The sequence below is a fragment of the Carassius auratus genome, chromosome 9 (assembly GCF_003368295.1).
Source record: "Carassius auratus strain Wakin chromosome 9, ASM336829v1, whole genome shotgun sequence".
Taxonomy (NCBI): Eukaryota; Metazoa; Chordata; class Actinopteri; order Cypriniformes; family Cyprinidae; genus Carassius; species Carassius auratus.
This window is the reverse complement of record NC_039251.1, coordinates 21,703,476-21,729,558: the sequence shown is the minus strand read 5'-3', so window position 1 is coordinate 21,729,558 and position 26,083 is coordinate 21,703,476. Positions and strand designations below refer to the sequence as shown.

At 37.9% G+C, this 26,083-nt stretch overlaps 2 protein-coding genes across 2 annotated transcripts; one reads left to right on the top strand and one right to left on the bottom strand.

Annotated features, from left to right (window-relative positions):
- Window positions 1–3,539: 3,539 nt before the first annotated feature.
- acp6 (acid phosphatase 6, lysophosphatidic) lies at window positions 3,540–9,894 on the top strand. Its single transcript, XM_026272008.1, has 11 exons — window positions 3,540–3,639; window positions 4,319–4,487; window positions 4,780–4,908; window positions 6,178–6,308; window positions 6,892–6,971; window positions 7,085–7,172; window positions 7,661–7,793; window positions 7,876–7,976; window positions 8,077–8,169; window positions 8,399–8,564; window positions 9,237–9,894. The coding sequence occupies exons 2-11, from the start codon at window positions 4,326–4,328 to the stop codon at window positions 9,369–9,371; spliced, it is 1,218 nt and encodes a 405-aa protein (XP_026127793.1). The 5' UTR covers window positions 3,540–3,639; window positions 4,319–4,325; the 3' UTR covers window positions 9,372–9,894.
- Window positions 9,895–10,009: 115 nt separating this feature from the next.
- LOC113108724 (uncharacterized) lies at window positions 10,010–19,793 on the bottom strand. The gene is made up of 7 exons (XM_026272007.1): window positions 18,198–19,793; window positions 14,569–14,642; window positions 14,244–14,478; window positions 11,671–13,889; window positions 11,245–11,454; window positions 10,990–11,083; window positions 10,010–10,895 (listed from the first exon to the last, which is right to left on the bottom strand). Exons 1-7 carry the CDS (start codon window positions 18,496–18,498, stop codon window positions 10,876–10,878), a joined length of 3,153 nt encoding a protein of 1,050 aa, XP_026127792.1. The 5' UTR covers window positions 18,499–19,793; the 3' UTR covers window positions 10,010–10,875.
- Between the last annotated feature and the right edge of the window lie 6,290 nt (window positions 19,794–26,083).

The window sequence follows — 26,083 nt, the reverse complement described above, 5'->3', positions numbered from 1 at the left end:
ATTCAACTCAACTAATGTTTAAAAAATACTTTATTGCTGGCTTACAATGGGTGGAAAACTATAAATCACACACAAAGTTACTAGAGCCACAGTTTAAATCAAAAGTAAACATTTTAATTAAAGTGTATTCAATGATTCTCTCTTATCTCTTTTCATTGAAATAGTGCTTATTTCTCGCGCCAGTGTGTTTCCAAAATCTGAGCTGGTGATAGGCTGCTGTTCAGCGTTGCAACTGCAAACATCAGATCGCCGCCTTGCATTTCACTTGTAGCTGAAAGATACAGTGACTGACTCCATAACCTGTCCATAAACAAACATTAACGACATTAGAGAACACATTTTAAAATAAAAATAAAATAAATACAGTATCAGTTTATGTTATATAAGGCAAAATGCTTTTCCATCATGCAAAATGACCATTGCACATTAGAAGACTGACATCTTGTCACTGTATGTTGCATTGTAGAAAATAAAATAATTTACAGCAAAATAAAGATATTATAGATTAAATAAATTGTACACAAACACAAATTTCACTGAAGAAGTGCACAAATTAGAAGATGCTGAAAACTGCTCTCTTCTGAAGAGGATGCAGAAAGCCTGTGCTCTTACTGTAACTGTCAGTGAGATTGACCCTGCCACTGGCCCAATGGCTGGGTAACACAGAAACTACCTAACACCGGAAAAACCCCACAACATAAGAACCAACAGGCTTGGTAGAAAAAATAACCCAGCATTTTTAATTAACATTACAACACATAAGCACCTCAACATGGGGAAAATACCCTATTTCATAAATGGAAAACACTGAATATGTTCAAGAAGTCTTCTGCACAACAGGATGTCTTTATGTGGTGAAGAAAACTTCTAGGCTTTCACAACAATTTGGAGATTAAACAAAATTTCCAATGACCAAAATGATAACAGTTATCAGTATTATCACAGCATAGTTGACTTTGTTGTAAATGTTCAGAAAATGACTCATACTCACACTAAAATAATTTTTGGTGGGGTAACTTACAATATAACACGTTATCTACTAACATGTACTACATGTTCAAATATAGTTTTGAAGAAAAATGTTATAAATAATTATAAACCTCACATTTAAGAAAGTATGAGTCAAAGTGATAAATGATTGGCATTTTATCTGCTCCATTAACAATTCTTCACCTTTGTCACTTTAGCTTTGTAAAAAATTGTTTTATATATTGTGGAGGAAATTCACCATTAAAATGAAAGTCAGGTCACACAATTATCAAATCAAATTTATTTGTCTGAAAATTATGTTCCCAGGGTATCTCTCTTATAAGCAAAATATACCTCAGAGAGCTACAAAATGAGCTCTAAGCAAAACAGACCATTTATTCAGTAAAATCACACATTTATAAATCACTGAACAAAGGCTTTCAAAGATGATTGGATAATCAAATGAACAAATGAGCATAAGGCCTACTTACTTTCATCATATGTAAACTTTCCGGTTCATCTTCAACAACAACATCTCATAATATGCCAACCTGATATATGTCAATACTTTTAATTGAAACCTTTTATTTGACACCCTAAATTTTTCCAGGCCTTCTAATCTTGACTACAGAATTATGCATTACATATAAGTTGGTTTTATAGTATTTGTAGATTAAATTTAAAACATCAGAGGGAGACAGAAGAAAAAATTAAAAAGGCAATATAACTAAATCTTCTACCAAGAGTATGACAGAAAGAGGGGGCAGTGCATTCAGGAGTTATCTGAGGCCTTGCATTTGAGTGCCTTAGATAACAACATCTCCATGCTTATCAGTCAGACTCTAACTCTTACATGTGTTGGAAACTCAGAAACGAAGACCAGGAGACTCTTGGGTAATCTTCAGCAGAATTCTTTATTGAGAACGCTCTGCGTGGCGCTGTAGTCATCAAAAGTCTAACTAGTCATTAATACATGGCAGTTTATATACATTTCAAGGGGGAGGGATTCCTTAAGTAGAGGTGGAGACCATTTAAACAAAGCATGCAAATTGAATACAGGGATCGTCGTCCTGATACTGGCCATTTTCCCATCTTTGATCTTGTCAGCATAACAGTGTCATGGCCCTTCCATCTCTGCAGATCTTCCTGTAGCTTCAGAATCCACTACAGTCCCAAAAGTTCCTGTCAGTTCTAGAGCCCCTTGTCAGGTTCCTGTCATTGCTACAGGTTCTCCACCCAAATGGTTCCTCTCATTGCTGACCCAGAGTTTCTTGCCATGGCTCCGCTCATTTCCAGGATTACTGTCATGGATGCAAAGGTTCATGTCATTCCAGTGCCCAAGGCCAGTCATATATATATTGCCCCAGCCCTTCCTTTCCTTGCTGCTACAGAGGATCCTGAAGATCCACAATCCTTTACTGTAGCAGAGCTTTCTGCCATTAATGTAGACATGGCTCAGGATAACTGAGGTCCAGAAAACAATTTGCAGGCACAGAGGATGATTTACAAGTGCAATAAATAAAATAAACAAATAAAATATCACAGAGTTGTACTCTTTGACTGTGGATAACTCTAAATTAAATAAAGTCTTTATTTCTCATTTTGATACACAAACAGGCCGGTTGTAGCTCAAAAATTGTCCTGTAATGTGACATTAATAGTTAACAAAAATAGTTGCCTATATTTAGCTAATAAAACTTTTGGTTTATTCTTTAATTTAGAAGCATGCTTTTTACAAAAGTTGTAAATTAGGCTTTATTTGTTCAAACTGAATTAGGGAAGTAAGTTTTCAGTATGCTGCATGTAGGAATCCTTTTCAAAATGAATCCAAAATGCAAAGTTTGCCATCACTATTATTGATCTGTGAGCTATAAAGGAATAATCAAAATGCAATGTTTTTAAATATGTAGCCTATTGTGTTTTGTTATTGAAATACTTTCAGAACCTGTGGTAATAAGTGTATTAATATAGGCTAAGGATTTGTACTGTGTTTATTTTATTTTTTATTAAAATATCTTCTTTCTCGCTTGTTTTATTCTGATATAATAGTCGACCTTTGATTTGTATAATTAGGTATCAGCAACGACTATGACGTAGATCATTTCAAGGTCATCGCTAAAATTAGACTCGTTTAGACAGTTACGCTGAAAGTGTTTTGTTTTAATAAAGGGGAATTTAAGGCATCATGTTACTGTACATAACAACAGGGTCAGGAACAATACAAGACTGCAGTCGTCATTGTGCACCTAATCAGCCTAATTTAGTGTCCAGTAAGTTAATTCAGTTTGTTATAACGACTGGTTCCTTATAATATAGCCCAAAGTGTGTATGTGTAATATTTAGCGTCCTTAATGTTAGGACCATGTTAAACACTGCCCCCAAAATCATTTAGACATTTGATAGATTATTCAATGCATTTGTATTTAATAGTTCGCGCTGTGCATAGGAATATTACGGCAGCAAACGTGATATACAACATGGAAGTGCACGGGAAATGAAGTTTTGTAACACGGCATTTCCGGTCACTTTGAAAAGAGAGGGTAGACTCCTGAAACTACAGATCCCAGAATGCACCTCACCGTCAGCCGGCGTAACATCCAGTCGTCTGACAGAAGTGAAAGGAATGAGTGCGATTCAAAAGCAGTGGATTTAAGAGTGTGAAACCTTCAGGTTGGTGATGTTTAAACAGAACTTTCTTTAGAGCACTTCTCTTTTTTCCCCTTACTTAATAGATTAAAACTAGTGCATGATATTTGACGGTTTTCAAGAGCGTGTGGATGAATTTTGCGGATATGACAGACAGCATTACTGAATGAGACAGAAGTTGCTATGTTTGAGTCGTGCCTTATGGAAATGTACTGACACGTTTTGATATATGTTTCACAAAACACAAATACAGGCTACAACTGTTTAGAAATACAATATAGGCTATAGAATAGAAATCATGTATTCAGTGTATTAATTTAAAATGCCATGATATTAGTAAGTATAATACGAGCTGCAAAGCAGGAAACAGTTACTTAATAGTTGATATTTAAGGCGTGTATCTGACACATTTTTAAAACAACATTGACGTTTTAGTTTAAAATCTATATTTGATATATAGGCTATGAAAAGTGGTCGCCTTTATGTTTGTTGGATTTAATCACCTTCATTAACTTTTAATTGTTCCTCTGTTGTGACAAAAGTGTTTAGAAGACAAATATATATAGTTATTGAGGTTATAAAAAATGTAAATTAATTTGCAAAGTTCTAAAATAGTGTAAAATAGTCTTTAAATAGTGTTAGCTGGAGTACACATGTCAACTTCCCAAATACATTTCAAGTCAAGTGTTTACGTCTCTTTCAGGTGCATCATGTGGGCACGTGTGGGTTTGATGGGTTCAGTGGCCCTTGGGTCGATGTTCTGGTCTCAAAAGAAAAACACTGAAACCTCTCCATACGAGCTTAAATTAATTCAAGTTTTATTCAGACATGGAGCGAGAACGCCCCTGAAATCTATACCAGATGTTTTGGAGGTAAGAGAGCTGACTAGTGTCAATTCAATGCCCAAAGTAACACCATATTCAGTGTTTTTTTTGTTTGTGTGGCTTAAAAACAGTAAGGTTAAAAAGATTAGGTTAAAAACACAAAAATGTATAGAATGCATAAATGTGGCATGTATTCTTAATTGTTTAAACATCTCAGAATAATTTGTCAATCTTAACAGCATGCTTTTTTACTCCCAGACAGTGGCACTGTCATATGTCTGTAATAGTCCACATTGATGCCAATAATATCCAGTATGACACATGGTTTCTGCACCCCTAGGCACAATGGGTCCCTGAGCTACTTGAAGCGCCAGCTCACACAGAAATGGACTATATGGTTACAGACTTGCAGGGGGGGCCCAGACCCCCAGCTCCGGTGGAGGACAGCTACAGATCCAAAATATTGACAGTGAGTTTGTGTTTATGCATTGGTGCCAAATTCTTGTAGAATGTAGAGTGTGTTTTACACAGAGTATTAGAAAGGGCTCAGTCTGTGGGTTGTCTACTAAAAAGACTAATGATATAACCAGTTATATTATAACCAATCTAACACGTCTAATGAACAGGTCTAGTGATAACGGTGATTTCAAAGCACAGAAATATAAAAAAAAAACACCAAAAATGTAAATTTGCTGATCCTCAGGCCATCAGTCTCAGATGCAGATGAGTTTGTTTCTTCATCTGAGCAGGGTTAAAGAAATTTAGCTAATTTAATTCACTGATAGATCCTCTGCTGTTGATGGGTGCCGTCAGGACAAGAGTCCAAAAAGCTGCTAAAAAATTTGAAACCCACTGTCGTACTTGTTTTATAACTGTTTTGGATTGCTTTTGCTTGTGAAGAGTACTTGAACTGTGCATATTTCTCTCCTGATTCAGACAAACTGAAGTTTAAAGTTCTTAATGATGGATTTGTTTCTTACAAACATGCAGCTTTTCGCTTCACAATATGTTAATTGATGGACAGGGGGCATGTGGATTATTGTAATGTTTTATTTGAATTACGACGGCACCCATTCAGTGCTGAGGATCCTTTGGTGAGCAAGTGATATACTGCAAAATTTCTCAAAATGTTCAGGTGAAAAAACAAACTCATCTGCTTCTTGGATAGCCTGAGGGTTCTAGTAATGCCTATTCCTGAAATGCCACTCCATACATTTACATTCTAGAAAATGTGTGCTTTGTGGGAACAGTTTGACAATACTCAAGCATGACAATGCCCCTGTGCACAAAGTGAGGTCAAAAAATCAAAAGGTTTGAGTCTGGTGGTAAAGAACCTGACTAACCTGCAACAAAGCTCAGACCTGAACCCCTTTGAACAGCTTTGGAATTCCAACTAAAAACCTATTACCCACATCGGTGGTGCTGTTGTGTCTGAATGGGAGCAAATCCCTACAGCCCATATTCTGACATATAATGGAAAACTTTCATTGAAAATGCTCAACAAACTTATACTGTTTATGGGATGCTGTTTGGATGGCCACATAATCTTGGCCATACAGTATCATTTTCAGGCATGTTTGTGTAGCGTTTTGAGTGCGTGTTTGGAATGGAGTGGATCGATGCTACTGTAAATGGCAGTTTCATACCAGACATGATGTAAACATACTTAACTCTGTGTTTAGATGGAAATTGTGCCAGGCTGTCAAATCAAGAAAAATAATGACTTCTGCTTCCATAGGGTGGAACTTATCCAGGTCAGCTGACCACATTGGGCATGCAACAGCTGTACGATCTAGGAGTGAAGTTACGAAAGAAATACATACAAGAACAGCCCTTCCTCACACCTTCTTTCAACCCTAAAGAAGTTTAGTGAGTGCAGTTGATGATTCTTTAAATATATTGTTCTGCACCATTTAAACTTTGTCTCAAGGAGAAAAACGCTTTTACAGTAAGGTGCCCTTTATTAACATTAGTTTACTATATTAACATACTTCTAAAATACTTCTAATGCATTTTTAAATCTTAGTTAATGATAATTTTAACATTTACTATTATGTTATTAAAGTCAAAGGTTATATCTGTTAGTATTATTTGATGGACCTGAGCTAACATGAACTAGCAATGAACAGTTGTATTTTTATTACTGAACGTTCATGAATTCTGAATCTTAAGGTTTTGACTCACCCTCATGTGACTTTGGCTATTCTTTGAGGCACTAATTAAGTTCATCATATTAAGCAATCTCTTCAAAACCCTCTTCATAGTTTACTCAATGATGTCAGAATTTTCATTTCTGGGTGAATTATCCCTTTAACTAACATAACTAATTGGACCTTAATGTAGTTACCGAAAAATCTAATAAATTATCCTAATATACATGAATATGTTTATGGCTCTGAATTGCATCATTAAGCTAAAAGAGTAAGATGGAATATCTGCTGTTGATTTACAGCATTCGCTCCACCAACATTGTCCGCACCATTGAGTCGGCTAAGTGTTTGGTGGCAGGACTGTTTCAACAGGAACAAGCAGGTAAGGTGGCAGCTCAGCTACGCTTCTTTGTGTGGTTTGGTTGAGTAATGGATGAGATGAGCGTTACACACTCTGTGTTTGCCTTTCTGTGTTTGATTTTCTCTCACTCTAAGGTGTTGTGTCCATCCTCACCGATAAGGCAGAGAAGGAAATCCTCTATCCCAACTATCACGGATGCAAACTGCTCAAGCGGCTCATTGGGTAAAACCTATTTTGATACTAAAACTCTGCAAGGCTGCATTTATTTGATCTTAAAATCTAGTAAAAACAGTAATATGTATAAGATATAAAACAGATTTTACAGTAATAATATCTTCATATATTTTAAAATGTAATGTATTGGTGTGATGACAAGAGTTTTCAGCAGCCATTACTCAAGTGCTCATTGTCACATGATCCAGGAATTATTCTGATTTGATGCTCAAGAAACATTTGATATTATCAATGTTGAAAACATATATTTGTGGAAACTGTGATAATTGTTTTTTGATTAACACAAGTAATCTATTTCTTTAAAATAGAAACCTTTTGCATGATGTGTTATAATTGTCTTTTCTGTCACTTTTTGCTGTATACATTTTTTTTTTCTAACCAGACATGATATCTTACAAATCCCATACTTTTAAACAGTACTGTAAATGCCCACTAATGGCTTGTAATTTAACGCCACTCGTGTCCATCAAATGTAGTCATCGTTGGGCAGAATCGTCCACTGTGCCTGACATTGCTGCAGACCTACAGAGCATCCAGAGAGCCTTAGGGGTTGATCCTCAGCAACATCTGGACTTCATCCTCATTAGAGATGACATGGTGGCCAGAGAGGTAAAGTGCCTGATACATTCTACAGTTACATCTGATTAGGCTTTGTTTGTCAAATACAGTACCATTATATTATTGATCCTAGGCCCACGGGCTGCCGCTTCCTACAGCTCTGGAGAACTGGAGGAGTATCGTGGAGCAGAGAGCAGTAGATATGATGTTTCACATCTATGAGCCCAGTGAGAGGTGAGTGAATCCAACAAAAAAAGAGTCTTGAGAGGTTATGGTTGACCCTTATGTTTTAAGGCCTCTGTAAATGTGTCCATGTGCTTTTGTTTGAACTCAGGCTGAATTTGCAGATGTGCGTGGGGCCGCTTTTCCACATACTCCTAACCAACATGGAAGACAAAATCCAAGGCACAAACTCTAAACCTGACAGGTGCATACTTTTTGAACAACATGTCTACTGTTTGTTTGTATTATTCAAAAACTTACTTTCTTTTTCAAAATCTGAAAGACCACTGTGCACCTGTGATTTCCAGACAGTAAAAATCAGTTTCTGAACTTGAGGTGCTGCCCCACAGTGGTCAGACTCAGAGATCATGTGCGTAAAAGTTTAGTTGAAAACAAGATCTTAGAGCTGCTGTTTTTTGTGTTTATTGATCTAGAAAGTTGTTCCTGTACTCTGTGCATGACACCACACTGATGCCGTGTCTCATGGCTTTGGGGGTTTTTGATATGAAATGGCCACCGTATGCAGCTGACATCACACTGGAGCTTTACCAGCATCGTCAAACTAACCAGCCTTACGTTAAAGTGTCCTACATTGGCCAGGTAACACACACATCAGGTTGTAAAATGTAGCTTGGATGTTTGGGGTCAGTACGATTTTAAAATGTTTTTGGAAGAACTCTCTCTACTTACAAAGGCTGCACTTATTTGATCAGAAATACAGTGAAAGCAGCAATATTGTGGAATATTATTATTACAATTTAAATTAACAATTTTCTATTTTAATATATTTTAAAATGTAGTCCCATCCTGTGACACAAATCTGAATTTTCAAGAGCCATTTGTCTTCAGTGTCACATGATCCTTCAGAAATCATTCTAATAGGCTGATTTGGTACATATTTCTTATTATTGTCAGTGTTGAAATATTAATATTTTAATTTATAATTACTTTTTTGAAATTTTTTGACCAAAAAGAAAGTTCAAAAGAACAGCATTTATTCTGAATGAAATCTCTTGTAACATTGATCAAAAGTGACAGTAAAGATATTTAATTGAATGCATCCTTGCTGAATATTAGCACTGATTTAAAAAAAAAAAAGAAAAACCGTAATGTAACTAAATACTGTTAACTAAATGGCCTCATCTAATCTGACTTCGCTGAACGTTAGCAGTAATTTCTAACTCATCAAGTGTCCTTCATTTACTTCTTAATTTCTTTAATCTTTTTCTGACATCTGCCCATATTTGAAGCCGTTATTGTTTATACCTACAGGACCAAAAAATCCCAGGCTGCAGTGACGTCTACTGCCCGCTGCAGGAGTTTAAGGAGGCACTGGCTGTTTACGCTCTACCTGATGAACGTTACTATGGCCTCTGTGATGGTGTAGATGACCATCCCAAACTCTGACCTCTCAACTCAACGTTGCACCAGAAAACGCACAAATGTTTTGCACCAAACTGGTCTTTAGAGCTTATGTCTCTCCTACAACATGGATTCAAGTGTTCATATTAACAAAAGAGCAATATCAGAAGTCTTATGTTTAAATTGTCAAGTCCTTTCCCATGGTTCAAGGAAACTGGTTCATGACTCGTACACAGTTGATAAAAATTTTCTCATTTATGTCAGTAAACAAATTCTTTCACAGATTGTCATGATATTAAGCAAGTATACAATTCAGAGTAAACTTTTTGATAATGTGTGTGATTTTGTGCACAACTAAGGGAGTAAGTGTGGAATATCCTGATTAGGTGCCTTCATTTCAGAGTATCGAGTCATCTGAAACGGCTACAGAATTATCTGAAACCTCATAATTTCAACAGTAATTGATGTTTTAACATCAAATGAAGTGGTTAAATTTAATATGCAAGCAGAAATGGTGAATTTTTTCTTACACATTCACTACTGAGATGCATATTAAATTAATATACAATGAACTATCTGAAGTGTTTTAATTTTATTCTACATTTGTTTATGTTTTACTTTAATCATTCAGTAGTTCAACAACCCAAAATACCACTGTACACACATAGACATGAAGCAAAGTGTAAATTTTAAAATGCAAAATTTATTTATATGGCTATTTGGCCTTTCTACATTTTCAACTTGTGTTTTCAGACAAAACACCTCAACATTTAAACTTCATATAAGTCCATTGCATTTTATGTTAAAGAATGATATGCATAAAAAGTCAGACAAGGAATTATCAAACAAGGAGGAGGAAAATAAATCACATTAGACATTTTGGGATTCCCTTATTTGAAAAAGACAGTAACTGTCTCATTTTGAAAAGCTGTAGTCAAATGTTTACACAAAAAATTATATTTCACCAATGCATGTTAACCATTTTGTGATTTTTAGAATAACCCTGACCCCACTAACAAACCTTCATTTTAAAATTACTAATTTCTGTAATTATTTTCTAAAACACTCCCAGACAACCACACATTAAGGGCAGTCCACTGGCTCCACTCCAACAATCATTCAAGTACATCCCAGTCCATCGCATCTTTCTTAGGTTTCAAAACAAAGCGAACATTAAGTGCACTCAAGATTATGTCATTTATAAAAAATAATCATAATAACAATAGCAATAACAACTGCAGTAATAACATTAGTAGTAACAAATTTAAAGCATTCTACACAATTCTCATTATACATATATCACCTTAAACCATCAGGCTCCACCCCCTGAGAAATACACCATGGGTTCAAGTTATGGTTCAACATATCTGTATCAATTGCAAAGCAACTTCAGCTTAGTTACTTAAATAAGAATTATTTGAGGAAATAGACAATTTAAACCATCATAACATTATTTACATCAATAAATTGAACCTCATTGTCATACATTACAGATCCTTTGTATTTACAGCATTAATATTTAAAGAAACAAAGCTTTGCTCCTCTTCATTTAATCCTGTGGCTTTTTACCTAAAATTTAAGACAAAGCATTTAAATTATCATGGGAACAAATTCAAACACAAAACATTAAGACATCTCTGGATTACAGACTAACATCACTGACCAGCGATGCACTGGCGGCATTTGTAGATCTTGGGATTATGTGTCCTTATGTGATTCCTCACATTTCTCTGTCTGAAGAAAGTTTTGCTGCACAACTGCAAAAGAGAAAATTAAATAAGAAAATCACTCTACTATATCAACATGCTGGACATGCACATACTTTTTACAGTAAGTACAATAAACTTTGTGCAGTATACAGGCACACTGCAGGGAAGGGAAAGGAGCACCTCCAGGACCTCAGGAGACATTTACATACCGGACAGGGCCAGTGTTTTCCTTCAATGTGCCTGATCCGATGCATAATAAGAGCATCACAGTCCCTATAGGAGGCTCTGCACTCCAGGCAAGCGTGTGGTCCACTGGTGGCCTGACTGTGAGGACCCTTCTTTTTTTTCAGACGTGCCCGTCCGGTGGATTCCAGTAGGACGGAACGCTGACTGCTCAGAGGAGGCAGCTTATTTACATTCTACACATGACAAAAAAAAAAAGAGAGATAAATATCTTGATCTTTTACAAGTATCACTTTCTGTTTATTACTTGTTTCGACATTCGAGTACTACTTCCCTAAACCAGACTCTATAAAAATTTACAAAACAACAGTCATGTAACATGCTTTTGTCATAAGAATAAACCTCAGCATCTGTTGGCATGAGAAAAAGAAGAAGGAAAAAAACCTCATCACCTTTGTCTTTGTAGGTTCTTTCTTGACTTTACAGCTACTCTTGCTGACTTGGGGGAGTCTAGAAACTTGTTTAACCTGTGACCCTTGGGACATTCCTGTTTCATCTCTCTCGGTCTTAACTCGGACACCAGTCCTTTGGGAAAAGGGTGAGTGCCTGCTGCCAAGTCCAGACCAGTGAGGCCCATTTAGCCCGGTCCGGTCTGGCATTATCCTGGCCCTCACCCGATCTCTTCTAACCATGCCAGGTGATGAATCGCAATGGGAACTATTTCCATGAGTTAGGTAGATGTTCACGTTCTCCTCCTCCCGTTTAATACCACTTTGTGACTGACAGAAGCCGAAAAGGAAGCCTTGATCCAACAGTTTGATGGGTGGTTTGCTCTGACGCTTGCCCAGGTCCGAGGAGTCGCTGATTGGAAATGGCTGGGTAAGGGGCAAAGGGTCCGCTGGCTCTTCCTTTATAGATTTGTAAAGGGGATGGCTGTGAAGTTGCTGATGGTTGGAAGTATCCCAGTTCACAATGGCATATGGAACTTCAGGACTCTCTTTTCTGTTACTGCGTTCCTTAATTTTTCTGTTTTCCTTCACCTGTGTTCCTCTTTCAGTTCTGCTGTGCTTTGCATGTGGCATTCTTGTTGCATGGTTGCATTTTGTTTTGCTTTCTATTTGTTTTAAGCTCTTAGGTTTGTCTATTTGAGGGCGCCCAGGTTTGTGTCGCTTTGTGTGCTGCAACTTTGTTGTAGCTACCCTTACTGTGCGATCTGCTGGTGGGCGACCCCTACGTCCTGTTGATTTAGGTGAAGTTCCCTGGGGGTTGTAGGCAGTATTGCGACGATGAATAGGTTGCAGGATGGCACTTTCTGAAGATTCCTGTTTTATCCTGAGCATAGTGCTTTTTGAAGGAGAAGAGGCATTGTGTGCTGGTACTCTACCTCTTCGTGCAGGGTGGGAAGGTGCTTTATCTTCATTTCTGTTGTTGCTTCTGAGTGGTCGATCCGTTGAACTGGACTCTTTCTGCAACAATGACCTACTTCGAGTAGCTCTTGCAATTGGCTGCCCAGCTTGCCCTACAGGATCATGTCTTTTCCTTTTGGGCCTTTCTTGGTTCCAAGTTTCTACTTTCACTGGTCTGTTTATCAAGTCCATTCTGCTCATGTCACAGAGGGACAAAGTGGGATTAACGGCAGCAAGCACTCCTAAACTAGTTCCGAAACTCAATGGGACATCCTGTGCACGAGGTTTACGTCGGGCTGTTAGTGAATAATCACTGACTTTTAACTTCCTAAGCCGTTTTTTCTGCCCCCAGCCGGAAAGTTCCTCTGGACCAGGCGCCAGGGATTTCCTCTGCAAGCCAAGGAAGCTAAGAAGACGGTATTTCTCCTGAGCACGTGGGCTTTGCACCTCATCCTGAGGGACGGTGTTAGATACTTCCTCCTCCACATCCTCGTCCTTTACCTTTACTGAGGTAACACGGGTCAAAAAATTTGCCTGAGATTGGAACGGAGTCACTGAGAATTCACACTGGGGCTTGTATGACCGGTAGGAAGAGGACTTCCTCTTTCTCTTGGTGGAAAGGTCAATTTTGGGCAGGAGTCTGCGCAAAGCAAGTGCAGCGCCAGGTGAAGAACGAAGCAGACGGCGTGATGGAGAGGAAGAACGAGTAGAGGTGCAAGGAGATGTTGAGATGATTGAAGACGCGGGACGGGAGGACGATTTTTTCTTGCAGGATGGGGATTTGAAGTCCATGAGCTTCATTCTGCGATTTGGGCTGCATGGAAAGCAATTTTCCTCCACCTGAAAACTGGAGGGGACTTGGCATCGCAACTGAGGGTTTGAGGTTTCTGTTTCAGATTCGTCTGTGAGCTTATCAACATTGTGCTCTCTGTGCTTTGCTTGAATGTTCCAGGAAGACCCAGAGCCTTCTCCTTCCTCATCCACTCTTCTCCTCTTGACTCCCACTTTCCCTTCTGAATTTGAGGACTGGTCTCGTCTGAAAGGCCCAGACCCTGAACTATTTGGTTCCACTGGAGAATTATGCATTCTGGAACTTAACTGAAAAGTCTCTCGCTCCCTTTTGATGGCAGAGCAAGCCTCCAGGGCAGGCCACATGCGTAAATGGCGGGCCATGGCACAAACCTCTGTCAAGCTGTCCAAATTCAGATTGAGGGTGGAAGTGTATGAGAACTCAAGTAAAGCAAGCAAACTCTGCTCACTGAAGCCTATATGAGAAACCATAAATGATAAGTGATTAATGCCCTGAAGGATAAAATACAAGATATAAATGTGCTGTCATAGGATAACGACTGTCTAAAGGTTGAGGATCTGCTGGAACACAAATGTGGGAGGTTCAGTCTTAAAATGCATTTTTTTTATGATTCCAGTCCTGAAAAATATGTTTTTAATTTTCCTTAATATTTTAGGGTTCCTATGAGCGTGGAAACCCTGTTACATGTAAACTAAATAGAAAATTTGAAAATATGCTCAACAATTTAAATTATGCCCTCTTTAAATTGATTTTGAACAATTTAACACTGATTTTGAAACTGGATTATCTTGAAAACGCTGCACCATACCTGTGAGGTCAACATGTGACTGGGGATCAGTAGTTGAATCCATTTCAGTAAATAACTCCTGGAAGTACTCGCTCACTGCTGCAAGGACTGCTTTGTGGGCGACGAAAGACTGGCCACCACCAGTTTTCAGTGTGATATCACAGAAGAGCCCTGCTTCCCGTTGGCTATTGAGCTTACTTAAAACTTGATGACTATGTGATTCCACAATCCTGGTGATAAGTCCCACATCAGAACACTGCAGACAGAGACAGAGAAAGAGAAATTCAAAACAAACGAGCAATCCTGACTGAGATGTGGATAAATACGTTTGAAAAACCAATCTTACCACTGATCTCTCAGACTGACTGCGTTGACATTCCTCACAGCCAAAGACATAGTCTCTGACTTGAAAATACATTCCTAAAAAAAGAATTGAACAAAATTATTACAGAAATGGATCCGTCTATGTGTCTATGCAAAAAAGAAAGTAAGTGCTCTCAGACCACTCCTAATTCCACAAGTAGAATTCCACAAGTAGATCAGTTCTGTGTGTAACTTCTGTGTGGGCATCACCCATTCTCTTTCACTTTCACATTACAGACTACACTGATTAAGACTGGAAACTATGCAGCTGACAGCTAACGCAAGAATCTCATTTCGCAGCAGGTGAATTTTGTGCTCAGCAATGAAAATAACAGCAAAATTTTGAACAGAGTCAGAGCGGTCATGACCATCTCATAGTACAACTAATGAGAAAATTGCCAAAGTAGGGTTGTCAAAAATACAGAATCAGTACTAAAATTTTACAAATGTGACCGTACCATCATTTGCCCCTAGCATTTTAAGCACTGTTGAGCAGATTCTTAAACACATCTGATTGGACATTGCTTTCTTGTGCTCAACGGTGTCTGTGGTTTGTTACAATGATCATCGCTTCAAAAACATGTTGTTAATACACATCTTTTACACTCTTCAACAAGCACTTACACCGATCCGCACAGGAGCATTTGAAACCGCCGTCTATCACCGGATCCCTAATATACCTGCTGTTACCTAACCCTATGCCAATGGAAAAAGAGGGTAAGCTTAAACATTTTTACTTAATTTTATATAGCAAACTTGGGTTTACTTAAAAAACATGAATGAGGGTCTGAGGCTAAAATTACTCAAAATGCATCATGGTTTATGCAGCATTTTGTTCCAACTGAACTAGAGGGAAATATATATAAGACTGAAAACCGGCATTACTTTGAAATCTTGTTTCTTTATACAAATCTGATATGCATATCATTTGCATTCATAATTTTCACTCTGTTTAATAAATCAACATTGCTAATGACCTCACAAAATTAATCAGTCATCAGCATTTTTAATCTACAAATTTGATCTACTATTCTGAATTAGACTTGAGCATTTTATCCTCAAAATAATTACTAGTTCTTCTAGTTTGTAACAAGTTCTCTGAGGGAACTCTTAGTTTCCGTGGCACACACAAAATACCCCAATAAGCCGTATTGAGAAATATCTTATGGTGCAATTCAGGGAAACATGACAGCATACCAAAAGCTCATATTATTACTTCTATTACTCCCATCACAACAAGTCCTGATTTACCAATGTGTGAGTGAAGCAACAGATATGGCATCCTGCAAACTATTCACAAAATACTGTGGAGTGGTGTAGATTAGAGGTTAAAGATCTAAATTAAAGTTTGTGGGTTTAAAACCCAGAAGGGATAATCCATGAATTTTTATGACTAGTCAGGTGACAGATCATAAGACACATAAACTTAGATTATTCTAGAGGGACAGTCCCTAAAATAAATGCACTGAACATGGAGCTGAATACTCCATGGGCATGAATCATTACGGTCAAAAAACTACAAGTTTAGTTAGCATGCGACTATAAATGTGGAGCTCAAACAATGATCTGAACCAATTCTGAGGATTATTTTGGCCAGTGCATTTTATCATTCTATCAATGATGTCCTCTCAGTAATACACCAAGTAAGAATTTAGCATTTAGTACACAAATAAAAGGTTCAGAATAATCCCAGGTTAAGTGTCTTAAGTGATCAATCACCTAATCTTGAAATTAAAAAAGACATTGTCTAATGTCAAGCATAACTAAATGTATATCTGGCATTCCAAAAGCAGTTTAGGTATTATAAACATCATAAGAAGTCTCTAGATAAGTGGCCCCGAGGGAGATTTGTGCCTACGTAAAATCCTCCATAAAGAAGCAATGCAGCATGATACTCATCTTAAAACAAGTCATCTCCAAAATGCACCTCAAACACTTAATTCAGAGGTATTGTGGGATGAGTGTGAGAAGGCAACATTTGTGAATTTTTGTGTGCAACTCTGACTTTTTGAGTGCACTGATACATTGTTTCTTGTGCCTGTAACTAATCACATGTAAAACTGTATGCCATCTCTGTGTCACTTTACAAATGTAAAGACAGCTATAGCTATATGTGATAAAAAAATAAAAAAAAACTACACACCTTTTTGATTTATATATTATCAAGCAGCAGTACAAAACTTCCAAGTTTACCACAAGTTTAGTAAGCAAGCACTGGCTATGAAGAGTCTCCTACATGTTCATTCACTGTCAATTTAAGAAATATAAAACTTTAAAGGGTTAGTTCAGCAAAAATGATAATTAAGCCCTAAATTACTCACCCTGAAGTCATCCTGGGTGTACATTACATTTTTCTTTCAGACAAAATCAGTTGGAATTATTTTAAAAATGGTCTTTGATCTTTCAAGCTGTTTGATGCCACTGAGCGCAGCGGGTGTTGCACTCCATCAGTCAATGAGAAGTTTAATAAAAAGCTCACCCATTAAAAAAAAAGTTTTTTTTGTTAGAAAAATATCCATATTCAAAAATTAGGTCAGTTTAATCTATAATTTTGTTCACAATTTTAAACAAAGCAGTTCCAGGGAATAACGTATGAGGTCAGCTTTGTGCATGCACTGCTCAGAAGTGACAGACACAAACGTACTGGAGAGATGAAAACAAAACAACGGTTACTAATTAGAAGTACAAAATGAGGATTTGTAAAGAAGAAGGTCGGAGGATTTCAATATAAGCCAAGTGGAGACTGACTTTCTTTTGCTAAAGTAAGGAAACTTTGCTTCCTTTGCTCCTGTTAACAAACGTTGGTTTTCACGAGACTTACCAGCACATGTGTAAAGCTGAAATCATACGTCAATCCCCCGGAACTGCTTACATTTTACAACAGTGAACGCAAGCTAGTTTAAAGTGATTATTACGTTTTGAATATGAATATTTTTCTTACAAAAATGCATCGATTCACTACATGAGGCCTTTGTTCAACCCCTGGAGCCGTATGAGACTAATTATTTTTTTTAAATGGATGTACTTTTTATTCAACTTCTCAGGGACTGATGGAGTGCAACAACAGCTTGAAAGATCAAAGACAATTTTTTAAATAACTCTGACTAGTTTCGTATGAAAGAATAAAGTCATACACACCTAGGATGACTTCAAGGGGAGTAATTTATGTGCTAATTTTCATTTCTGGGTGAACTGAACTTCTAAGCTTAAAGCCCTGTTCCCACAGTCAACAGCTAAAGGTCTCCACCATGGGATTTTAACTGTGTCAGGTGGCAGACCACTGTCTGGGCTCTCATTGGTAGTTACACTGCTCATTTGCATAAACTTTGTTGCATCTCCAATAGTTGCAAATAAAATCTCAAATACATAAATGCTTGTATTAAGCTTGCTTAAATATATATTTAATAAACAATTATTTAATTATAAATAGTATCACCGTTTAATAACTCATTAAAACATTCATTCAATTTCATAATTATTTGATTCAAAGTTTATATATAAAACTATATAAAAATGTATATATAAAACTAAATCAAAACAGACACTTAAACAATGCATCGGTTGTAAAAAGGAGTAATAAAAATAATAATACTGTAAGAGAAAATGACGAACCTTCCCACCAATAGTGTTCTGCCACCAGTCTGTATGTGTCCTCCAGGGTGTGGTGCGACTTGCATGGTCCTTTCTCGTGGAAGGTGGCTATGGACTGGAGTCGCTTATCTTCAGCCAGCACCTCCCGGTACTGGACGAAACCCTTCTCCAACTTTCTGCGGTAAAGAGAGCCGCCGATGACCTCGAAGAAGGCAGAAGACGCGACGGACGCGCGGCCGCCGTTCACATATCCCGCGCGTTCAGTGCTGCGAAAGGTGTCATCAGTGTCATACTGAGCACTGTAGGTGCATTCATTTGCCATTTTGACCAGGTTTCTTTCTCAAGACGCCTCTACTTTCAGTGCAGCTTAAAATCGTTTCTCATATGTGTAAAAAGCAGAACTTTTTGACTGCGCTTCATCCACCGACATTGAGACGTTTTTGCAATCAGAGATGCTCTGAGATGTCTCTAAGAAGTTTTACCATGGGTTGAAGATTCACAGCAAATATGGATATTTAAGTGGCAAGCGTAATTAATGTTATTACGAATAAATAAGACAGTCTCTCTCTAAACAAGACTCAAACATCCAGTTTGCTCTTTTGAAGAAGAATTAGACTAGTAGCCGAAATATTATAAAGTCCATCCTCTTTGGTGCTTAAGGTGTACCAGGCATTTTCATCACATCCTATCAAACGTAAAAGACAGCTACTCCACGAGACACTAAATTCAAGAGAGAGGAGCAACTTCCACTATAAAACGCCATAAATTAATCCCGACCATTGATAATAATTAAAATAAATTATGACAAAAATAAAAATGTGAGACGCGGACGGTAAGTTTCTCAATAGCTCGGTTGTCTTGAGAAACCGAAATAGGCGCAATCACACAGAAATCAATCTTGACAAACGTCTTGAATCCTCTCACTCTGTCAAACCTGCAGTGGCTGCCATCCAGAAATGTGAATTAATTATTATTTCGCCAGGTACTTTAGGGCCTCTTTCATCAGATGTAACTGCACTTGGGTCAACAATGTGTCAAAAAACGCCAACTACGTCATATTCGGATATCCGAGCGCCCAAATGTCTCGGCGGGCGGTAACAATCACCTAGAAGGGTCTTCCTCTCGCGCGTGCAACTTGTGATTTCTAGAACTCGGTTTCAGCACGCCGCGGCTAATGTGTCGCGCGACCTATGAGCGGTACGCGGGGGTCTCTCCGAAGCACATCGAAACGAAACGGCGGCCTCCGAAATCAGCAGGATCATCAGCGGGTTCCCTTTAACGTGCTCTGCGTCCGTTAATGTAACGTTAAAGCCAGTCAGATGATCAAATAATCCAATTTTTAACTCGTACTCCTCTGTTGGTTGCCATTCGTCAACCTAACTTCGCCTCGACGCCTAGTTGCCTCACCCCCTCCCTTACTCGATGCCTATTGGTTGGATCTTTAAAGAACAGAGACTACATACAACGCCATTGGGCCTCGAAGCTGTCACTCAGCGGGCTGTTTTCCCTACTTTTTCCCTACATGAAGATAGGTTGTTGACGTCAGCGTTACCTTACTTAGTGTCAAGTTTATCAAAATGATAAAGGACAACAGTACGAAAATATTGTTTTGCTTCGACTCGTTTTCATTTTAGCCACTCATATACATATGAAGATACACATTCTCGTGTTTGTCTGCACGATTGATGTGTTTAAAAATTATGTCACAATTAAGGTTATTATTTATTAATGCATTGTGCAATGTATGCATGGTTGCTCAAATCTATTGTCATGTTAGTATATTTCGCCAAGTGTATGAAGAGTAAAATGTTCAAATAAACGTATATTTTCAACGCAGTGCTAAACTGTTTACTTTTTATTATTAAACTAGAAACAACACAGGAATTATATTAGAGGAAACAAATATTGTTTTATTGTATGAATACAACCCTAATTTTCACTTTAAACAATATGTCATATTTATGTTATTGTATTAGGCATGGGAAACCACACTTGACTTCATTACTGTATTTTGCATGTATGTCTGATGGTTATACTGGTTATTTTAATGACATCTTCGGTGCTGCATATATGTAATTGACACTGGTAAGCAAAGAAATAGGTCCAAATGACCTTTTACATGATTCAACTTAATTGTCCAATGGGGTAGTCAATGCAGTCATTGATCCTTCCCTTAAACAAAACTCTATAGCATTATTAAATTTCCCCGCATGTTGTGCTAACACTTCCTATTTCCCTTAAATACTGGCAAGTGTATATTGCATTTTTGGGAAATGGTGTTGTTTAGTGAAGTATAATTTGTTTTTGGTTTCTTCTATGTTGAGTAGCTCACAAAGAACAAGAATATAAACCCAGTTACTGTGGTGAAATATCTTAAAAACAAACCTTCCCTGCCATTCTATTATGTCTTCAATAGCAACCCTCACAAATCATTAAACACTTGAAGAGACTGAAAGAGAAGGAACCGGCATCTTATGCATTTTAATGGTAATCGACTGTCAAGAATCAGTGCACGATTACTGGTAAAGAAGAGTCATAATCCAAACAACAATAGCTTTCATGAAGTCACCCTGTGTCATTACAGAACAGCATTGTCATGTTTACAGGAACATTGCTGTTATATGCTGAAACATCATCAGCTTTGGGTTGTCAAATGCATGTATTGTCCTTCTTCTAATCATAGGTAACAAAAGGAAAACAATAAAATATTGTTCAACCAGATCCACAATACAAGGAGTCATGAAAGTGCCACACAAATCTGCTACTGGAAGAAATTTTCAGCCTGCTAATGTGCTTTGCCATGGTTATGTTACATGTACACTGCTCTGTTTCTTGATAATGATGTAAGATGACACAACCAACCACATGACAGGGCTCAGTTTGTTATTGGTTCTGCCACACAAGTTTCCACGTACTGTGGTAGATCTCCAATGATTTGGTTGCTCATTTAGTCATGTCAAGGTTTAATAAGAGTGCATAGTTAGTCCACACTGCATAGACATCATCTCTCAGTTCCCATTCAGGTTCACTTCAATGGTGCAACAGTGGTCACTATGGGAACACCTTCTGTGTGACAAATGTCTGAAGCCCCGTATACCATCGCTTGAATTCATTGGCCAATAACGATTTAACACCGCCTCGTGCATATGTCACATATGCTCATATCAGCATGCTGTGTGCTATTTCATCAGATTTAATTTCCTGCAGGAAACAAATCATCTGTTGCCCATAGGAAAGCATCATTTTGATGTGTTCTCAGCTATTCTCCTTAAAAAGAACATTTTACTCCTCTTCAGCGGACATGATGAGCTACATGAGATGTGCCAAGCCCTGTGACAGGTTCATCTCAGGAGGAGACACTCATAACAGGTGGGTGCAATGTTTGGGACTACAACATGCTCAAGAGGCGCTTAGCAGCCTTTCTGACTGTCAACACTGCGATAGCCTGCAAAAGTAGAAAAGAAAGTAGGCCTCACATCTAACCCCCCAATCCTGTTTCACTTGGGGTGATACATGCGAGCTGGAGCTCATAGAGAGTGAGACAACAAAGTTTTCTCCCTTCCTTTCACTCTCTCTAGGACACTTGCAAGCCTACGTGAAGCCAGATGTCTTTGTCAATGATGATTTGCAGCCCTTCCCCTGAAGATTGTAATGTGATTGATTTCGGTTGTAAACGGTATGATGAAGACATGCGGTTCACAGCACCCTTTGATTCAGAGGATTTTATGGGTGAAGCATGCAATTCTCTTCCTCCAAGAGAACAGGAGAAACGCACCTCCCCATCTTACATCTTACTGTAAAACATTGTGACACATGCTGTGGATAAGCTGGAGTTAGAGTAGGATAGCAAGCCAGAGCAAAATCAAGCCCAGTTGAAACTGGACAACCAACTTTTGTCTAGCCACTGTCCGTCTCAGCCCCGTAGGCCTCTCACTGTCTTCCAAGACCTCCACCACAAGGTTTTGAGGTCCTGGACACAACCTTTTTTGACGCGTATTATCAATCCCACTGCCACTGATTTTGCTACGGTTTCCAAAATGATGGAACACGGCTACACGGCAATGGAGGCCATCGCGGCACATCTCGTACCGAACTCAGCTCCATCTCGAAAGTTACGGCCTCTGTTGTCATCCAAGCCATGTAGGATCACTTCTGCTTTTGGTTAGGAAATCTTACATGGCTGCTTGACAGGCCACAGCCATGCTTCATTCTATGGGTGTACTCCAGACTTATGAAGCAGGGATGTATCTATCAGTCTTCTCAAAGTGCCATTTTAATCTTAAGTGCTGAGAATTCATAAAATTTACTCATACTTTCACACTTAAGTATAAAAGCAAGTTATCAAATTTCTTATAGCTAAGAATAACTCTTACTCTCCCAGTTATTTAAGACAGCTCGAGAGGTCTCACAAGTGGTTAGGAGTTGCCAGTAGTGGCTTGTGATGGAACTGAGGAGACGGAGACGTACGTGCCCAAATCTTTCAGATGTTCTTGAAATGTTTGAGGACAAGCAGTTAATCAAACTGTTACATTTCTTCAGTTATTCAAACAGAAATAAGCAAATAATATTTACATTACCAAAGAACTGACACTTAAGGTTTAGTCCTACACTTCACTTAAATGACCAATGAGATGCTTGATAACTAACTTTGGTAACACTTTAGAATACTGTTTCTTACTTACATAACTAATAAGGAATTATTGAAGAACTAACAGGTGATTATTCACTTAACTCACTACTGTTAACTACTAAGAAAGATGTGTTAATTGATCAGTATGTAATATAATTTTATGATTGTGTTAAATAACAGCTAGCTAATCAGTAACTAATATATTCTGTGATACCTCCTGAAGAACTACTATTAATTATCTATTAATTAAGGTTCAAGAAAAATAACTATGAAGTAACTACTAATGAACAGTTATACACAAATAATCACTATAATAATCAGGCTGTGTCCGACAAATCAAGTACTTGAGTAAAAGTACCGATACACCAATAAAATATTACTCCAGTAAAAATAAAAAGTAGGCCTATTCATTTTCAAAATTACTTGAGTAAAAGGACAAGTACAAAGTACTACTACAGTAGCAACATTGTTACAGCCCACTTATTAGCTTATAATGGAAATGAAATATAGATTTTGTTTGCTTCTAAATGTTTCACTTTTGATTATGAAATGTTTGTTAAATTAGTTAAAATGTGGGCAGTATACATGTTAAAATGGAATAATCTGATAATTCTTTAATAATTACTTATGGGTTCCCAATATTTTCACTTTAGAATAGGCCTAATGTTTCAGGTTCAAAATAAGTCAAGTCAAGTCAAGTCAAGTCACTTTTATTTATATAGTGCTTTAAACAAAATACATTGCATCAAAGCAACTGAACAACATTCATTAGGAAAACAGTGTGTCAATAATTAAAAAATGATAGTTAAAGGCAGTTCATCAGTGAAATCAGTGATGTCATCTCTGTTCAGTTAAATAGTGTCTGTGCATTTATTTGCAATCAAGTCAACGATATCGCTGTAGATGAAGTGACCCCAACTAAGCAAGCCAGAGGCGACGGCGGCAAGGAACCGAAACTCGATCGGTGACAGAATGGAGAAAAAATCTTGGGAGAAACCAGGCTCAGTTTGGGGGCCAGTTCTCCTCTGACCAGACGAAACCAGTAGTTCAATTCCTGCAGCAAAGTCAGATTGTGCAGAAGAATCATCTGTTTCCTGTGGTCTTGTCCTGGTGGTCCTCTGAGACAAGGTCTTTACAGGGGATCTGTATCTGGGCTCTAGTTGTCCTGGTCTCCGCTGTCTTTCAGGGCAGTAGAGGTCCTTTCCAGGTGCTGATCCACCATCTGGTCTGAAGTCCCGCAGAATTATTCTATAATTCTTTATTAATTACAAATTGGATACCTGTATTATCACTTTTCCTCAGGCTTTGCCTTACATAAAGAAATTGAATTAATGATAATGTATATAAAATATAAAAACTAATGTAATTTATCGCAAGGCACTGGAGTCATGGTGGGGTTCCTATTGGAAGCTTATTTCTTACAAAACACACTCACAAAACATTTCACTACATAGGCAAAACCTCTATAAAATGTATTTCATTTATTAATATTGCATTTTCATACTACTACTACTATTGCTAATAACATTTATATGAAAGGGTCACAATTCAATGTAATTATGTAAAACTGTTCATTGGTAGTTACTTCATAGTTATTTTTCTTGAACCCTAACTAATAGATAATTAATAGTAGTTCTTCAGGAGGTATGACAGAATACATTAGTTATTGATTAGCTAACTGTTACTTAACATAATCATAAAATTATATTACATACTAATTAACACATTAACAGTAGTGAGTTAAGTGTTTATGAATAACCTGTTAGTTCTTCAATAATTCCTTATTAGTTATGTAGTAAGTAAGAAACAGTATTCTAAAGTGTTACCCTAACTTTTACACGCAGCTTTGAGCCAAGAATTGTTTTTAAACTTAAGTCAGTTCTCAGCAGCATTCTTGAGAGTAATTCTCAGATATGCTTAAGGAGCTGTATGAGGGGGAAGGCCTGACCATGGAGGCTGTTAAAGAACTCGGGCGAACTACAGACTATGGACTACGCATCTTTGACATTAAGCCATTAAGGAAAAGGACATTCTCCCCCATTTCTAATGACGGTCTGTTCAGGGATTTGGTCATGACTGTCATGGAAAAGTTCTAGGCAGCGAAACGGCAGGACCTCATAAGGACTGGGTTCCTAGGTCTCACCCACGCCAACTTTAACATTTAGACCTGAGTTTGATGGTCAAGGCCTCTCATTCTCAGGCTCCTAGTAGTAGTTCCTGATTCCTTTGCTTGCCTTTGGAGGGTTTGGATGAACCGCACAATCGTATTCGCCTCTCGGCTCAGATCTTAACTGTCCCTCCACATTCTGCACCTCGGGCAGTTTTAGGTTGTGTCTTCTTGACAAGCACTTGCTTAAACACTCTGCGCTTCACAGCCTTCAGAGTTCAAGAGACAGCCCTAGGCTCATGTGTGCGTGGCCCATTTATGTTGGCCTTCAAAGCCCCCACTCCAAATGGGGAGAAATCAGGAGATGTCTTGGCAACTGTAGGTCAGCCGTTAAATCCAAACGTAGAATGAATAGAGCCCCTGGCAGGCTATTGGGCTGTATGGAGACGCCTGCCCGAGATCTCGCATGGGTACTACGTTCTATTCGACAAGGTTACACCATCAAATTCCAGAAAGTCACAGCATCTCATCATCTCAACCAAAGTTACATACGTAACCGAGATGTTTTGATGACACGGTTCAATTAAATGTAAACAGAGTTGTATTTATCATTAATACCATGAACATGGTTAATTTTAGAAGCATTGGGCCACATAATGGGATATTATTTTCTAAACACTTTCCAACAATTGTAGAAACAGCTGCTTTCACAGTCACTGTCTATTAGTTTACGCCTTAAAAAAGTAGTTTTACTTATTTGGTCTACAGCAAATCTTTGTGATAAAACTTACACAGGTCTAAAAAAAAAAAAAAAAAAAACAGCACCAGTGTCTTTTTGTGTGCTACATTAAATGTGATGCATAACAGAAATTTTGCCACTGCCTAAAGTGCCTACAATGAGCATTTAGCTAGATAATAAGGTTGCCTGGTCTGATGAATCAAGTTGGTTCAGATAGTTTTTGTGTTGTGGCTGATCAGTAAAAAAAAAAAATAATAATAATATTTACAGGTGGCAGGCAATTAAGGGCAATAAAGTCTGGTGCAGTCCCTGAGGATGAGATGTGCTGAAGTATTTAAAACAGCTGGTGGCTACAGAAGACACCGACAGCTATTTTAATAGTCCCCCTCCCCTCCCATTTATCCATATTAATAAATAAAAAAATGGCAACT

Bases quoted from the DNA above. Each gene is read 5' to 3' on its own strand.
- acp6 (XM_026272008.1), top strand. From the start codon at position 4,326: ATGTGGGCACGTGTGGGTTTGATGGGTTCAGTGGCCCTTGGGTCGATG. The intron at 4,909-6,177 runs GTGAGTTTGTGT...CTGCTTCCATAG, and splicing joins ACAGATCCAAAATATTGACA to GGTGGAACTTATCCAGGTCA. The intron at 6,972-7,084 runs GTAAGGTGGCAG...TCTCACTCTAAG, and splicing joins GTTTCAACAGGAACAAGCAG to GTGTTGTGTCCATCCTCACC.
- LOC113108724 (XM_026272007.1), bottom strand. From the start codon at position 18,498: ATGGCAAATGAATGCACCTACAGTGCTCAGTATGACACTGATGACACC. The intron at 13,890-14,243 runs GTATGGTGCAGC...TTTCTCATATAG, and splicing joins GTCACATGTTGACCTCACAG to GCTTCAGTGAGCAGAGTTTG. The intron at 11,455-11,670 runs GTGATGAGGTTT...TGTCATGTGTAG, and splicing joins AAGAACCTACAAAGACAAAG to AATGTAAATAAGCTGCCTCC.